We start from the raw sequence: 17,483 nt of genomic DNA, 5'->3' as shown, positions 1-17,483 counted from the left end.
TACAGCCAGTCCCATGAAATGCCCCTCTTCGCCCTTTGTGTGGTCACAGCTACCCCAGTGTCATTGCATGACCAGCGATCTGGCATGGTATGTAAGGGTGTTGAGGTCCCTCCCAAATTGTTGGAGCACAGGAGAACACTGGCTGACGGGGGAGCAAAGAATCAGGCAGATATTCCAGCTTATTCCTTAACCTTGAGATTAAATGAGCATTTAAAGTGATTCTAAAGGTTATTGAACAACTACAGCCTTTACTGGGCTAGATGGGCCTGGCAGTGTATATATTTTTTTTACTGGAAACCTGTCATAGGAGAAATACTTTTGAAGTCACTTTTATATACTGTATAGTACATAGAGCAGAAATTCAGCATTTTTACTGCATACTTATTGCAGATCAGTGATTAAAAGCAGTGGCGTAATATCCATGGGTGCAATGTGTGCCGTGCACATGGACCCTGAGGGGGGTGGGACAGATTGACAAACTGTCAGCCTGTCCCCCAATAAAATTATACTGGGGGACAGACTGTCCTGGTGGGAATTATACTGGGGGACAGACTGTCCTGGGGGGAATTATACTGGGGGACAGACTGACCTGGGGAGATTATGCTGGGGGACAGATTGACCTGGGGGAATTATACTGGTTGACAGACTGACCTTCTGGGAATTACACTGGGGGACAGACTGACCTAGGGGAAATTATACTGGGGGACAGACTGTCCTGGGGGGAAATTATATTGACAGACTAATTGACCTGGGAGGAATTCTACTGGGGAACAGATTGACCTGAGGGGAATTATACTGGGGGACAGACTGACCTGGGGGGATTATACTGAGGGACAGATTGACCTTGGGTGAATTATACTGGTTGACAGACTGACCTTCGGGGAATTACACTTGGGGACAGACTGACCTAGGGGATATTATACTGGGGGACAGTTTGTTCTAGGGGTGGAATTATACTCGAAGATTAATTGACCCAAGAGCTATTATACTGGGGGACAGACTGACTTGGGCGGAATGATACTGGGGAACAGATTGACCTGGGGGAATTATACTGGGGGACAGACTGACCTGGGGGGTGATTATATGGGGGGACAGATTGACCTGGGGGGAATTATACTGGTTAATAGACTGACCTGGGGGGAATTATACTGGGGGACAGACTGACCTAGGGGAAATTATGCTAGGGGACAGTCTGTCCTGGGGGGAATTATACTGGGAGACTAATTGACCTGGGAGGAATTATACTGGGGCACAGACTGACCTGGGAGGAATGATACTAGGGAACAGAATGACCTGGGGGGATTATACTGGGAGACAGACTGACCCGGGGGGATTATACTGGGGAACAGATTGACCTGGGAGGAATTAAACTGGGGGACAGACTGACCTGGGGGGAATTACACTTGGGGACAGACTGACCTAGGGGATATTATACTGGGGGACAGTTTGTTCTAGGGGTGGAATTATACTTGAAGATTAATTGACCCAAGAGCTATTATACTGGGGGACAGACTGACTTGGGCGGAATGATACTGGGGAACAGATTGACATGGGGGAATTATACTGGGGGACAGACTGACCCGGGGGGTGATTATACTGGGGGAAAGATTGACCTGGGGGGAATTATACTGGTTAATAGACTGACCTGGGGGAAATTATACTGGGGGACAGTCTGTCCTGGGGGGGATTATACTGGGAGACTAATTGACCTGGGAGGAATTATACTGGGGCACAGACTGACCTGGGAGGAATGATACTAGGGAACAGAATGACCTGGGGGGATTATACTGGGGGACAGACTGACCCGGGGGGATTATACTGGGAAACAGATTGACCTGGGAGGAATTAAACTAGGGGACAGACTGACCTGGGGGGAATTATACTGGGAGACAGACTGACCTGGGGGAAATCATACTGGGGGACAGACTGACCTGGGGGAAATTATACTGGGGGTAAGACTGACCTGGGAGAAATTATACTGGGGGTCAGACTGACCTGTGAGAAATTTAACTGGGGGACAGACTGACCTGGGGGGATTATACAGGGGACAGATTGACCTGGGGAGGAGGATTATAATGGGGATCAGACTGAATTTGGGGGAAGGATCATACAGGGGGTGGACTGACCTAGGTGGGATAATACTGGGGGAAAGACTGACCTGGGAGATTATACTGGGGGACCAACTGATCTGAAAGGGGGGATTGTACTGGGGGACAGATTGACCTGGGGGAGAGGGTGAAGGATTATTATGGGGATCAGACTGAACTGGGGGGAAGGATTATACTGGGGGTGGACTGACTTGGGGGTAATATACTGGGGAACAGATTGACCTGGAAGGGGGGAAGGATAATACTGTGGGACAGACTGACCTGGGGGATGGGGAATTGTTTAATTTAACCATGACTTTTAAGCCCAAAAGTGCCTAAGGTATTTTACAATCCTGAACAATACCCCTGCCACTATGAAAACCATGCCCACTCTTAACTGTGGTATACTAAGCCCACCACATTTTATTTTTATGAAACAACATGTGATCATGCACACAGGTCCACTGACTTCATAAAACGTCCCTGATTAATAGTACTGATGTGCGATGTCTGCAGTACAGTCATAAATCAGTAATGGCAGCTCCATGTTTTTCCCATAACAGGTTTACTTTCAAGTTGAACTGCAGTCAGCTCAGTGACCTTCGCCGACAGGTGCGGGTAACCTGACATAAGCCCTCCTTGACTGTGACCCAGCTGATTGAGTTCCCCTGTCCATATGGACATTATGGGATATCCCCAAGAGGCCGCCTCGAGTTCCCCCTTGCAGCCCCATGGCGTTCTGCGAGCTCGCACATGGCTCACCTTTGCATATAAACCCCCCCCTTCCCTATTCTACCCCTCTCCCTTTTCCCCTCCAACCTCTCTTTTATAGTCTTATCTCATTCTTTTCTCCCTTCCTGTTCTTTCCTTTGTTATGGGGACCGGTGTGTGCCGGCTCCAATCTTCTCTTCTTTTCTTTTTCTAATGTTTAAAATTAAAAAATTGATCTAGACTGGTTCTGGCCCAATTTTGGGTGAAAGGAATTTGTATTGCGGTATTAAATTGCATCCCTGTTAAAGACCACGAGAGACGGCCCAGGTTACAGTTTGATATTTTGGTACCCAGATGATGTATTACGACATTTTTTGTACTGTCTAATTGCTGTAATGTGTAATGCAGCGGACTGTATTTGCCCCAGTTTTGGGCCTTGTGGCATGTCCTTTGTAAAAAAAATAAATAAAACAGTGACATGTGGGTGCACCCCACTTAAATACTTCTTTACATTTCTCAGTTCCATGGCAGCCACCGCTCTGGTCTTCTTTGCTCCTGCCCTGGAAGGTGAGTGGGTGCCCAATCTCATCATTTACAATGCAGGACCAGCAGCTGCTGCAAGAGGGCCTACTGATTCCACTTAGTTTTAAAGGAGTTGTAAAAGGAGAAGGTTTTTTTATCGTCTTCATTCTATGCATTAAGATAAAAAACCTTCTGTGTGTAGCAGCCTCCCCAGCACCCCCCAATTACCTATCCTGAGCTCCTTCTCTTTCCAGCAATGTCCACGATCCCCTCAGCCATCCAGTACACTCCTCCTGATTGGCTGAGACAGGCGCTATTGGCTCCTACGGCTGTCAATCAAAGTCAGTCAGCCAATCAGGGGGGGGGGATGGGGCCAGGTCAGGGTTCCATGTCTGAATGGATACACGGAGCTCTGACTCGGCTTGGGTGACAAATTGTAGCAAGCTGCTGACTGAGGGGCACTCAAAGGAGGGAGGGGCCAGGAGCAGCAAAGAGGGACCCGAGAAGAGGAGGGTTGGGGCTGCTCTGTGCAAAACCAACTGCACAGAGGAGGTAAGTATAACATGTTTCTTGTTTAAAAAAAAAAAAGTGAGCCTTTACAATCACTTTAGGTTTTCTCACAGTGGTAGAAAGTTCAAGAGACATCAACAGTGACATCAGCCCCATCTTCTACATCAATATTTTGCAAGGTGTTCCTGGCAGGGGTTGTTTGTCATGATGCTTTGTACTCACAGTCTTTCCTCAGTATTCACAGCTCAGTGAGGCTGGGACTTATTCAACCCAGAAGACTGGGGCCATCTTGTGGCAAAAAAAGGTACTGCAGGGGACAGGTGCAGGCTGAAGTATTGCAACCAGAGGAGATTTTCTTTTTTAGTTTTTTTTTTGTTTTCTAGGGGGACATATTAAACAAAACCCAGAGTTTGGCTTTATTTACACAGCCAATTAAAGTCAGCATTCACATATCTCTTTACTTGGTCCAAGTTAGCAAGTCAAAAAGCAGTAAAGCCGAAACATGAAAAGTTTCCTTTAAAGCTAAGCCAGCGTGGTTTACAACACCATTTATCAGAAGATACCAAATACACCTTATAATAGAGCTGGTAGGCTTTTATTATTTACACAGTTCACAAAAAAAACAGCGTTATAATGATGTAAAAAAATAACGAGTCTGCAACGGAGTTAAAAATAAAAAAGATGGAAGTCACTAATAAAATGATAAACTTTATTGGTCCGTCCAACCATAAGCAATAAATTAGAGATTTTCATATATATATATATATATATATTTTTTGCAGATAATTTTTAGCAGGTGGGTCTCATCTCGACTCCTTTTTTATTGATGAACTACAGTTTGTTCAGCCCTTGTTGAGCTGGGAGCTGTAGTCCAGCAATGGTTGCAGTTGAAGATGGAGCACCCTGCTCTCTCTCTATATATATATCTCTGTGCATGCTATGAAAATATTTAGCTCTGTTTTATGGCTTGAAGGCAGACTGTAGCTCCTTGAAAGCAGCTTTCCTCTGTTCCTTTTCTTCCGCTTGTCTCTTTTTTTCTTCTTGCTCTGCTTTGATCTCTTGCTCGAATCGGCTGCCATGATTAATGGCCTGTACCTAGAAGTTTGGAAAATGAACAGTTTTAGAGGGATGGAGCATGTTCAGGAAATCAGGAGGGGCCTGCAGTGTATGCGGGGGCCTGGCCACTTCCCAGACAACAAATACAGAAGAGACATATTTACAGCATCCCCTTAGGTGGGTTACGAGTATCTTGTGTAACACCCCCTTGTGTACATAGTGTGAATAGGTTAGGTAAATTTAAAGTGGTTGAAAACTAGGGTTGCACCGATACCGAGCATTTGCACGAGTACTTGTACTCGTGCAAATGCTCCGATGCTTAATCTGATACCTGTTGTAACGGGCCGGGGTCCTCAGCGTAGCAGGGAGGGCCGGGCAGAAGCACCGATCTCCCTGTATAGATTTCAATAAATCAGCTGACAGCCGCTTCTCTTCCTCTCCATCCCGTGGCTGTCAGCTGCTTTATTGAAAGCTATACAGGGAGATCGGTGCTTGTAATTGCCTGCACCACTGCACCGATCACCCCCGTCTGTCCCCTGTGTCCTCCTCCAGCTCTCCGGGTCCTCCTCTGGCTCCCAGTGTTCTACTCCGGGTCCTCCTCCAGTCCCCCTTGTCCCAGATCTGAATGGAGAGTGGAGGAAGGAGCCAGTATATATATCATTTACTGGTGACTCTGTCCATTCATAACTGAGCATTGTAAACTGGGTTTACGATGCTTCAGTTTATGAATGGGGAGGAGCCTCTGTCTCCTGTCCATTCATTTGTAGCTGAGGCTGCAGAGAAAGGGACTGGGGAATATCTGTCCTCAGTCCCTTTCTCTGTCTCAAAAGGGAGATGCCAGGTGTTTGTTTAGACCCTGATATCTCACCAAAGCCCCCCCCCCAACAAGGCTGAAAAAAATGAAAAAATAAATAAAGAATTGTAATAAATAAATATTTAAAAGGTTAAATTGTAAAAACCATAAAAAGTAAAATGAAAAAAATTTAAAAACTGACACCGTTCACACCCCCCCCCCCCCAAAAAAAAAAGAAAGCATTATAAAAAAAAATAACCAAAAAAATATATAAATTGTATAAAATAAAATAAATTGTAAAAAATAAAATTGTAAAAAAAAAATAACATGAAAATAAAAAACTACTGACACCGTCCACGTCTCATCAGTGCTGCATATTAGTGCTTCCTCATCAGTGCTGCATATTAGTGCCTCCTCATCAGTGCTGTATATTAGTGCCACTGTCACATGACATTAAAAAAAAGTATCGGTAATCGGTATCGGCGAGTACTTGAAAAAAAGTATTGGTACTTGTACTCGGTCTTGTACAGGTATCGGTGCAATCCTCTTGTAAACCCTCACATATACCCAGTGAAGTGACTGGCCTCAGATGATACAGAGATGAAGCAAATCCTCTCACATACGTTTTACATTTATATCTGCTGTGTTCCCCTTTCTACACCCTTTGAAAAGTGCAGATCATGTTAAAAATCTTTCTTTATCTTTCAGCAGTGCATAGGGGTTCGTGGGGAGATTGTATTTACACTGTGTGAGAGCTGATTGGAGGAAAGGGACACAACCCCCCTCCACATAGGCAGAGGAATGAAGGAACATGCAGAGCTGTATTCTGAATAGACAACCTCTCTGTTTATCTCCCTTTAAGCTCCCTTCCTGACACAAATTTTCAGCTCATGTTATCTCATGTGTCAGAGAACTTGTCAGAAGTGACTCATAATAAAAGAACGAAGCACCAGAGAGAAACCACACTTAGAGCTTTGTAAAGAGATAAGTAAACACTACAGATATATGTGTTTAGTTTAAATTTTCATGAATGGGGTTTACAACCACTTTAACCTTCACTGCAGCCAGAATTAATTGGGGTCATGTACAGTTTAGCTGTCGGGCTCTGAGGGCTGAGCCTCTGTTACCTCCCCCTGGTTTCTGGAAGCTTCCAGAATATTCCAGAACTTAGTGGGAGGATGAATGGAGATAGAAGCCTGAATATTTATGGCAGCTCTACAAATCCCTGGGTTAGGATGGCCCAGAATGTGGAGAGTTGGTCCATATATGCTCAGGAGCCTGGCCATATGGAGGAGAATCCAGGATCCAGAGGTCTGTAGGGGACCCCTGTGCTGAGAGGCTCTGCCTCCAGGCAGAAGGTGCCAGAGAGAGAAAGAAAGAGAGACAGTGTGATGAGAGAAAGGAGGAAGGAAGCTGAGAGGAACCCTTACCCCTTCCGTCTCATCTCAACTGATTGAGACACCCTGGCAAGCAAGTGGGACCTGAACAGCAGGGGGCCAGGACAGAAGTCACCATGTATGCTGCAGGAAAAAAAGGGACTGAGTGAGTAACCTCTGCTTGTTTCAACACCCTAAGCCTATAGGGGAGAGGCAGCCAGGTGCAATACCCAGCTAGCCATTTGGCAGGGACAGCTACGGCCAGCCTTCAATGCTTGCTTGGGATAATCTTGCGCTAATGTACCAGTGCTGGGATCAGTATTGGGAATGTTGTGCCAGTCTGTCAAAAGTAATTTCTCCTGGAAACACAGTCTGGAGTTTTGTGCTAAGAAGACAGTGTAGCCACAGTTGTCCTCAAAATTCTTCTACACTTTTCACCCCCCAAAGCCTACAAGGGAGACTGCAGCTGAGTGCAATATTCAGCTAGCTTTCAGAGGGACAGCATATTGTTATCCTCCACCCTTGCTTGGGGAATTATCAGTTGGAGCCAGGTGCACTGGCATTTTGCAGGGAAGACTAAAGTACCTGAAATCAAGTTGGGACTTGTGGCTAACCAGAATGTACAGTCCCGGGCCACAATCAATTAAAATGGTTTAGAATTTAGATTTTTTTATTTTATTTTGACTAGCGCAATGAACATTTTGCTCCTGCAGCCGCTGAATGGGGGAGAGGAGGAGAAGCCAGCTTTCAGCGTTTGCAGAAGCAAAATGGTGAGGATCGGTTCATATATGCCGCCCTCACAGACCCTCCTGTCCAAATGTAAAACAGAATGTGACAGGGAGTCTGCACAGGCCCCCTGGAGCATAGGGAGGGATCACCATTGTGACCCCTGACGCTACACCAGTGGGGTGCGTGGTAAAAACAAGTCTCAACCAGTGGCGTCACCAGGGTTGGTGTCACCTGGTGCAGTAAAATATGGTGTCACCCCCCCCCCAATAATTTTCTTCCCATGGAAGGCAGATTCTGGCTAAGTACATTGCTGCCACTGACAAGTGTACAGTATGTCAGAGTTTTCACCATGATCACCCTTCCTAGGAATGGAGGCCAAGGGTAGGGGAGAGAGGCTCTGATTTTAAAGGGAGGGTGACACCTTAAAAGTACAGAACCCACTTAGAACCCCCAAGTGTGGCGGTAATGGTGATGATGGCATTCTGCAGGCAAAGCGTTAAAAGGTGAGGTGGGGATGGGCAGCACAGGCGATCCAGGAGGTGGGAAGTTACTTGGTGATGCCAGCCCTTCACATGATAACCCCAATGAAGCAGTGTCACAGGGTGCCAAGGGATCAGGGAGCCAATGGGGGTGCATTAAGGAGCTGGGTTCTGGGAGTCATAGAAAAAGTTCAGGGCAGGATGGTCTCTACTGCAAGTCTACCCTCCCCTCCCTCTATCCCGGGCCCTGAGCGCCAGCACTCTACATCGGCAGAGTTCCAGCTTCAGCCTGTCCCAGGTCCCTGCCTTTGCTAAGCCATTCTCCCTCACTCAGCATCCAGTTCCAGTGGGCAGCACTTACTTGTGGGAGTCCCTGAAGGTGCCGTCGGTGCTATGCCAAACGTGGCATCCCTGCTGTCTGGGATGCCAGGCCTGCATAGCACTGGCGGCAATGGCATCAGCGAAACTTATGCTGGTGCTGGCCCTGATGGTGTCACCCCTGGTGGGTGTTACCCGGTCCTCACCCCTGTAGCGATGCCTGGTTTGAGGTCTGGGACCACATCAAAGGGCTCTGGAGGCCACAGGTTGAGTGCCCCTAGCCTAAGCCGGGGGGGGGGGGGGGTGAGCAAGGGAAGTTACTTAGTGATCCCAGATCCCAGCCCTTCACATGATAACCCCAATGAAGCAGTGTCACAGGGTGCCCAGGGATTGGGGAGCCAATGGGGGTGCATTAAGGAGCTGGGTTCTGGGAGTCATAGAAAAAGTTCAGGGCAGCATGGTCTCTACTGCAAGTCTACCCTCCCCTCCCCTCCCCTCCCTCTATCCCAGGCCCTGAGCGCCAGCACTCTACATCGGCAGAGTTCCAGCTTCAGCCTGTCCCAGGTCCCTGCCTTTACTAAGCCATTCTTCCCCACTCAGCATCCCGTTCCAGTGGGCGGCACTTACTTGCGGGAGTCCCTGCCGGTGCCGCCAGTTCTATGCCAAATGTGGCATCCCTGCTGCCTGGGATGCCAGGCCTGCATAGCACCGACGGCGATGGCATGAGTGGAACTTATGCTGGCGCTGACCCTGATGGTGTCACCCCTCTGGTGGGTGTTACCCGGGTGCGGTCCGCACCCCTGTAGCGATGCCTGGTTTGAGGTCTAGGACCACATCAAAGGGCTCTGGAGGCCACAGGTTGAGTGCCCCTAGCCCAAGCCGGGGGGGGGGGGGAGCAAGAGAGTTGTCATAAAATAAATACAGTCTGTATGTAAATGCTGCTTACCTTAGCTTCAAAAAAGCTTTTGGCTCCTTTTACGCCCTCGATGGAGACATCAATTTCTGAAAGCCGGGCGAGAGCATGCAACCCGCTGTCTTCCTCCAGCTCCCCTGCAGCGGCTTTGCGGAAAATTAAAAGAAACTTCAAAGAGAGGAGAGAGAAAGAAGTAAGACTTATTAAAATCTTCGCTGCCTGGTGATATACTGACGGAGCGTCCTACTAATCAAACACACAGCATCAAAGTATGGAGATTACATAATAAGGAGTCTGAGCCGATATTCCGAATACAGCGAGACAGCAGAGCAGATTTATCTCTATTATTATAAGTCAGATGCTGGCCACACAAGCATCAATTGGCCATCAACTTTTTCAGATTTAAACAGAGTTTTAATTATATTTTTTAATTATATTTTATATTTTATTTCCAGGTGACACACACACACAGATTTGCTGCCTTGTCCAATTCTACTTATGATTGCTTTCGTAAAAATGTTCATTGCATCAGCCTGCATAATCTATAAATGACCGAGTACAAACATTTTTTGCTATACTGTATATGCTACAACCACCTATTCTGTCTGTACAATTGTTTCAATCAAATAACAATTGATTAAAAGTGATTTAAAAGTACCAATATATGGTTTATGTGTTTTTTTTTTGTTTTTTTTTGGGAGATATGATAATACAGAAACAACTGAAGACAAACATGCAAGGGAGTTGGAGCTGACCTTTGTAATTTTAAAGCAGAACTTTGGGAACTGAAGCACTTTTAAAAATGTGTTGTCTTAAAGGGGTTAAAGTGACACTGAACTCTGGTTTAAAGGGATTGTAAAGCTCCTTTTTTATTTTATTAAAATAAAAAACATGTTATACTTACCTCCTCTTTTGCACAGAGAAGCCCCAATCCTGCTCTTCTGGCTCCACCCCCACACCGAGTGCCCCCATAACAAGCCACTTACTTAGACAATCGGCGCGGCTCGAGGGCAAGCCTGCTCGAGTTCCCCCCATAGCAAGAGGCTTGCTGTTGGGGGCATTTGGCAGGGAGGAGGAGCCAGGAGCGCCGGCAGGGGACCCGAAAAAAACAGGATCGGGGCTGCTCTGTGCAAAACCATTGCACAGAACAGGTAAGTATGACTTTTTTTTTTTTTTTATATTTCCTTTAGAATAACTTGAACTCTAAACTGATGACCTGTGGGGTCTTTAAATGCATCACCCATTTAAAATATAGGGTACTGAATTCTGTTGCCGGTTCACAGGCATAGGCAATTTTAAGCCTTGACATGTTGGGCATTTATTCACTTGGCACAACCTCATCTTTTATATTTCACCAAAAAATTGGGTAATATACAGTTAGGTCCATATATATTTGGACACAGGCACAATTTTCATATTTTTGGCTCTGTATGCCACCAGAATATAATTAAAATGAAACAATCCAAATGAATTTGAAGTGCAGACTTTCAGCTTTAATTCAAGGGGTTGAACATAAATATCAAGTACAATTTTTAGGAACTGCAACCATTTTTTTACACGGTCCCCCCATTTCAGGGGCTCAAATGTAATTGGACAAATGAATATAACCATAAATAAAATGTTCACTTTTAATCTTTTGTTGAGAATCCTTTACTGACAATGACTGCCTGAAGTCTGGAACCCATGGACATTACCAAAGACTGGGTTTCCTCCTTTTTGATGCTTTGCCAGGTGCTAACTGCAGCTGTCTTCAGTTGTTCTTTGTGGGGGTTTTACCTTCAGCATGTGAAATGCATGCTCAATTGGGTTGAGATAAGGTAATTGACTTGGCCATTGCAGAATATTCCACTTCTTTTCCTTCAAAAGCTCTTGGGTTGCTTTTGCAGTGTGTTTTGGATCATTGTCCATCTGTACTGTGAAGCGCCGTCCAATCAACTTTGCTGCATTTGGCTGAACCTGCGAGAAGCTGTGGAGGAGATCACGGATGGAATAAAGCAAAGGAAAGAGCCCAGTGAGTGGATGACCAGGATAGAATCATTGCAGATACCTACCTATTAAAGCTGTGAGGGTCCTAGCGGCCCAGAGTGATCTGACTATGACATCTGATGCACGATTGGATATCGGTGGATTATTTTAACCCTGGGAGGGTTGATGTTTATTTGCCGAGCATGAGAATGCAAGGCATCTTCATCTGGTGAGTGCATTTCTAAAGAGGAGTGGAATCACCAAGTGCACACGGTGTGGTGGAAGATTTGGAAGATATTCTTTTTGCATAATGTGCCAATTTTGGTTCATCTATAGACTATTTAATCACGGACTATGATTAGATCATCATTTTTTATTTGTGATTTACTCTTGTCACTGGGTGGTTATTGTATTTTTTTTCAGGCACTAGCGCCACTATTTATGTTTTTTTATATTTAAATTATTTAAAGTGGCAGCTTTCAATTTATTGCATTATTCCTGGCACAGTGGTGTTTTCTCTCTAAACACTGCAGAATTCATCCGGCTGTTTTTGTCTTCTGTCATATCATCCATAAACACCAATGACCCAGTGCCACCGGAAGCCATGCATGCCCATGCCATCACACTGCGTCCACCATGTGACCACAGATGACATTGTGTGCTTTGGATCAAGAGCTGTTCCAAGCCTTCTCCACACTTTTTTCCTCCCATCATTCTGGTACAGACTAATCTTAGTTCCCTCCATCCAAAGAAAGCTTTTCCAGAACTGGTCTAACTTTTTTCAGATGTTTTTGGCAAAGTCTAATCTGGCTTTTCTATTCTTCAGGCTTATGAATGGTTTGCACCTTGTGGTGAACCCTCTGTATTTGCTCTTGTGAAGTCTTCTCTTGATTGTAGACTTTGACAATGATACGCTCACCTCCTGGAGAGTGTCCTTCACTTGTCTGGATGTTGTGAATGGATTTTTCTTTATCATAGAGAGGATCCTGTGATTATCCACCACTGTTGTCTTCCGTGGACGTCCAGGCCTTTTTATGTTGCTGAGCTCACCAGTGCATTCTCCTTTCCTCACAATGTACCAAACTATTGATCTGGCCACTCCTAATGTTGCTGCTATCTCTCTGATGGATTTGTTTAATTTTTGAAGCCTTGCAATGGCCTGTTTCACTTGCATGGACAGCTCCTTTGAACGCAAAATTGAGCCCAAATATATATGGACCTAACTGTAGTACATTTATATGTTTCATAAACCATTGTGCTAATAACCTGTGACATAAAAACATTTAAATTACCACTATTTTATTCTCCAGGGTGTCTGCTTTCAGAAAATATATATTTATGTAATCTTTAGACCTAAAATGATTTTTTATTCATGTGTGCAAAAAACACATTAGTGAGTCCCATTGATTATATGACATCCATGGATAAAACTGCATAAATGGGTGACAACGATGACAGCAGTATCTAAATTCTCTTGTGACTCCTGAATTGAAAATTCCATGCAGTGCTGGCAGGGGATCGGAATAAAGAACAATCTAGCTTTTGAGCAGAAAAACCTCTGCTGACTCAAACCAACAGCAGCGAATTCCAACCTTGTCAGTTCACGTTCAGTCCTCAGACTACAGACTGTTCACAGCACCAGGTTTGTCCTTGTGCTCCAAGCATCCCTGCATTATCGTAGTACACAGAATTGTTTCAAAGCAGATGGTAGATTATGCAACCTCTGTACTTCCCACAGTGAACGATTTAGCATATTTTGCAAGCATCATAATAAAATCGCACTTTTCCTGAAACAAATATGGAGGTTGACATTGTTTGTAAAAAAGCTAGCTGCCTGGCCATTATAGGGATGATCCAAACTGAGTATTAATTTCCTCATAATGTTGGAAAAATGACGGTGCTTCTGGTGCGATTTAGCCATTGTGGAGGAAAGAAGTGGAGTTGAAAAACATGAAAAAGGTGAATTAAAAAAAAAAAAAAACGTAAAGGTGAACAAACACCATACAAACCCCCCCCCCCTTCCACCTCCCTGGCCTTGCTGTACTTGCCTCCATGAGCCATGGGCTGCCAGTGTCCAAGCAGACGCTCTTCTTCCGCTTCTATCTGCAGGGCCAGGGCCTTCTTCTTGGGCCCTCCTGGATCCACTTATCAACTATTTTCGGGCAGTGGGGGCTGAAGGGGCAGCTGCTTTGGGTCCCACAACAGTGACTGGGCCCAGGGAAGCTGTCCCTTTTGACCTGCATTAAAGACAGCCCTGTGCAGGGCTTCTGGGACAGATGAGAGCACTTCTGATTGGTCAGTGCCGAAACGTGACCGATTTGACCAATTGAAAGAGCTCTGATCCCCAGAAGCCCAGCAGGGACCGGGGTGGGGAGGGTGTATAGTTTTCGTTCACCTTTTACGTTTTTTTCTGAAAAGATGAGCTAACACTCTAATGTATTTATGACCATGTGCCTACTTTACGATGGGACGATATACTCTAAAAAGCTAATTTTAATAAGATCCCTTTCACATTGGAGGCGTTTTTCAGGCGCTAAAGGGTTAAAAATAGCGCCTGTAAAGCAAACCTCCCCTGCAGCCCCAGTGTGAGAGCCCGAGGGCTTTCATACTGGAGCGGTGCGCTTGCAGGACATTAGAGTACCTGCAAGCAGCATCTTTGGAGCGGTTTAGGAGCGATGTATTGAAATCCATGGGCACCGCTGCCAAAGCGACTGCAAAGCGCTTTTCGGGTGCATTTAACCCTTTCTTCGGCCGCTAGCGGGTGTTAAAAGTGCCCCACTAGTCCCAAAAAGCGCCGCTAAAACTAGCGGCGCTTTACCGCTAACGCGGCCTGCTGGCATTGTGAAAGGGCTCTTGGTGTCTATTTTTTAAATTAAAGCGGAGTTCCACCCAAAAGTGGAACTTCCGCTCGTTGTACTCCTTCCCCCCTCAGGTGCCACATTTGGCAACTTTTGGGGGGGGGGCGGATACCCGTCTTTCACAGGTATCCTGTTCCCACTTCCGGGAGCCTCAGCCCTGGGTATTGACGTTACCGCCCGGGCAAGTAGGAGAGAGGAGCGGAGCCTTGAACATGCGCAGTAGGGTTCCCAGCGTGAAGCCGTCAGGCTACACTGCCGGGTTCACTTACCTGCAATGAAAGGCGGCAGCACCCAACAGCTGATGGAAACATTGCTGGGCTCAGGATAGGTAGGTGTCCGATTATTAAAAGCAGCTCCAGTATGTGTAACTGCCGACTTTTAATTTTTGCAGCGGTGGGCGGACCTCTGCTTTAAGAAACAAAACTTTTGATTATTTCTTGAAGCACCTATCATAACCTAGGGCAGGCCTACATAGCGCGTCTCACAATACACACATTTGGTTGTAATCAAGCTTTATATGGTTGCCTTTATGCTAAATAAATAACTATACAGATGATGTTGAATTTGGTTTGTGATATCAGCCATTTGGGTACCTGTTGCACCTACACAGGAAGCAGTATATAGTACAACATAAAAGATTACAATTGGAACAAACCCTTCATTGATTTAGAGCGCACAGGAACACGCCTGACACAGTGGAATGTTGGGAATGTTTCATTAACTAGAGATTATTCAACATTCCATTATGGTGTGTTAGAAGCCAGATGCAATGGAGGAGATTTACTAAAACTGGAACACTCAGAATCTGGTGCTGCTGTGCATAGTAACCAATCAGATTCCAGGTTTTATTGTCAAAGCTTAAGTCTAGGTTCACAGCTATGCGGCTGCGTTTGATGTGTTTTTCAGGCATGTTTTTCAGTGCAATTTGTGTTTTTAAAGCAGCGTTTATGCATTTTTGTATGCAGTTTTCATGCATTTTGCGTTTTTTTTTCTTTTCTCTTTAATTGCACTGTAAAACACACTGTATAAAGCTGGTTGTTAACGCCACATCCCTAACAACCGATGAGTCATCAGCTGTCAGCGGGGTTCCCGCTCAAATCTGAATAAAAAAAATTGCTGGCAAAAAAATTTGAAAAAAAAAAAAAAAACGGCGTGCCCCCCCCCCAAAATCCATACCAGACCCTTATCCGAGCATGCCACCCGGAAGTACAGGAAAGGGAGGGGACGAGCGAGCGCCCCCCTCCTGAACCATATCAGACAGCATGCCCTCAACATAAGGGGGGTGGGTGCTTTGGGGCAGGAGGGCTTTGCGCCCCCCACCCCAAAGCACCCTGCCCCCATGTTGATGAGAACAAGGGCCTCTTACCGACAGCCCTAGTCGGAGGAAGAAGACGACACCGGGAGATGACAGCTCAGGGAGAAAATGGTGGCAGAAGAAGACGAGGGCACCGGGAGAGACGACACCGGGAGAGACGACACCGGGAGAGACGTCACCGGGAGAGACGACACCGGAGGAGACAACACCGGGAGAGACGGTGGCTCAGAGCTATTTTACTAATAAAGAAAATGTCAAAAACCGGCTCTTGTTCTTTTTAACTTTTCACTGCTTTTTTGGTGAATGGGTAGGGGTACAATGTACCTGATACCCATTCACATAGGGTGGGGGGCCGGGATCTGGGGGCCCCCTTGTTAAAGGGGGCTTCCAGGTTCCAATAAGCCCCCTGCCCGCAGACCCCGGCTAGGGTTGTTGGGAAGAGGCCCTTGTCCTAATCAACATTGGGCAAGGTGCTTTGTGCCTGCCCCAAAGCACCCACCCCACCCATGTTGAGGGCATGCGGTCTGGTATGGTTCAGGAGGGGGGAGGGGCGTCGGTCGTCCCCTCCCTTTTCTGACCTGTTGGGCGGCATGCTCAGATAAGGGTCTGGTATGGATTTTGGGGTGGACCCCACGCCGTTTTTAAAACAAAAATTGGTTTGGGGGGGACCACTCCGAATCCATACCAGACCCGAAGGGCCTTATTATGGACCTTGGGTTAACCCTATGCCTCTTCTATTTTGCGATTTTTTTTTTTTTTTTGCTGGCAATTTTTTTTTTAATTCAGCTTTCAGCAGGGAACCCCGCTAACAGCTGATGACTCATCGGTTGCTAAGGATGCGGCAGCTGGCTTCCCGGCTCCCTGCTTAGCAACCAGCTATATACAGTGGTAAAATAAGAAACTCAAAATGCAAACACATCAAAAATGCACCACTTGCGTTTCTGGTGCAGCTCCATTGAAGTCTATTAGCTGCAAATCGCGGGGAAAAAAGTCCCCGACCCTTTCCAAAAACGCACCAGCCGCAAAACACATAGATATGAACTAGTGGTAAAGGAAACCATGCCTAATGGACTAGCTGACAGTGGGTTAGAAATCGTGCGAGTTCACCGCATGTCAGTCCGACTTCGGGAGTGATTTCAGAGACATCTGTGCAGGTTGCTGCACAGATGTCTATACAAATTGCCCCCTGAAGTCCTACAGGAACTACTTTTGGGAATCAATGATTTGGACTGTGCCATTGCCGGTGTCCTGTCAAGAAATGTCCTCTGTACTGCGCAGGCACAGCGCTTGCGCAGTACAGAGGACAAAGGAGAAGCCGAAAGTCTCCGAACATGAACAGCTGTTTATCAGCTGTACATGGCATCTGCCCAATTAAGACTACATTGTGCCACGCGCTCCCGCACGCTTCCGATGCTCGTGCAACTCTGCAAGGGGTGGGTGTAGGGGCGGATGCATACAGAAGAGGCCGCATGATGGGCAGAGCTCATACGATGGGGCTTGATTTCTCAAAGGGGCGGATCTTTGCAGGGGGGTGCTTGTGTGAAAACACGCCCTGCAAAGGCGTGTAGTTTATTGATCCGCCCCTTGCAGAGTTGCACGAGCATCGGGAGTGTGCAGGAGCGAGTGGCACACTGCAGTCTTAATTGCGCAGGCGCCGTGTACAGCAGTTCATGTTCGGAGACTTTCGGCGTCACCTTTGTCCTCTGTACTGGGCAAACGCTGCGCCTGCGCAGTACAGGGCGGACACTATCCTACGGGGGGACCTTTCTCGGCAGAACACTGGCACCATGCGATTTGGAGAATGCAAAAAAGTGCGTTTGCAGATACATGGAGGTGCTGCGTGTCTTCTAA

At 46.4% G+C, this 17,483-nt stretch overlaps 1 protein-coding gene across 1 annotated transcript in view; it reads right to left on the bottom strand.

The window, feature by feature from the left end:
* Nucleotides 1-4,401: 4,401 nt before the first annotated feature.
* Nucleotides 4,402-17,483, bottom strand: part of EFHD2 (EF-hand domain family member D2) — a 41,255-nt gene continuing 28,173 nt past the window's right edge. Inside the window, exons 3-4 of the mRNA XM_073601362.1 lie at nt 9,528-9,662; nt 4,402-4,925 (exon numbers count right to left, since the gene is read on the bottom strand). Of these exons, the coding sequence (XP_073457463.1) occupies nt 4,791-4,925; nt 9,528-9,662 (270 nt within the window). The 3' untranslated portion in view covers nt 4,402-4,790. The remainder of the gene's footprint in view (nt 4,926-9,527; nt 9,663-17,483) is intronic.

Source organism: Aquarana catesbeiana, linkage group LG10 (assembly GCF_042186555.1).
Source record: "Aquarana catesbeiana isolate 2022-GZ linkage group LG10, ASM4218655v1, whole genome shotgun sequence".
NCBI classification, from domain to species: domain Eukaryota; kingdom Metazoa; phylum Chordata; class Amphibia; order Anura; family Ranidae; genus Aquarana; species Aquarana catesbeiana.
The sequence above is the reverse complement of the archived record's forward strand: the minus strand, read 5'-3'. Positions and strand labels throughout refer to the sequence as shown.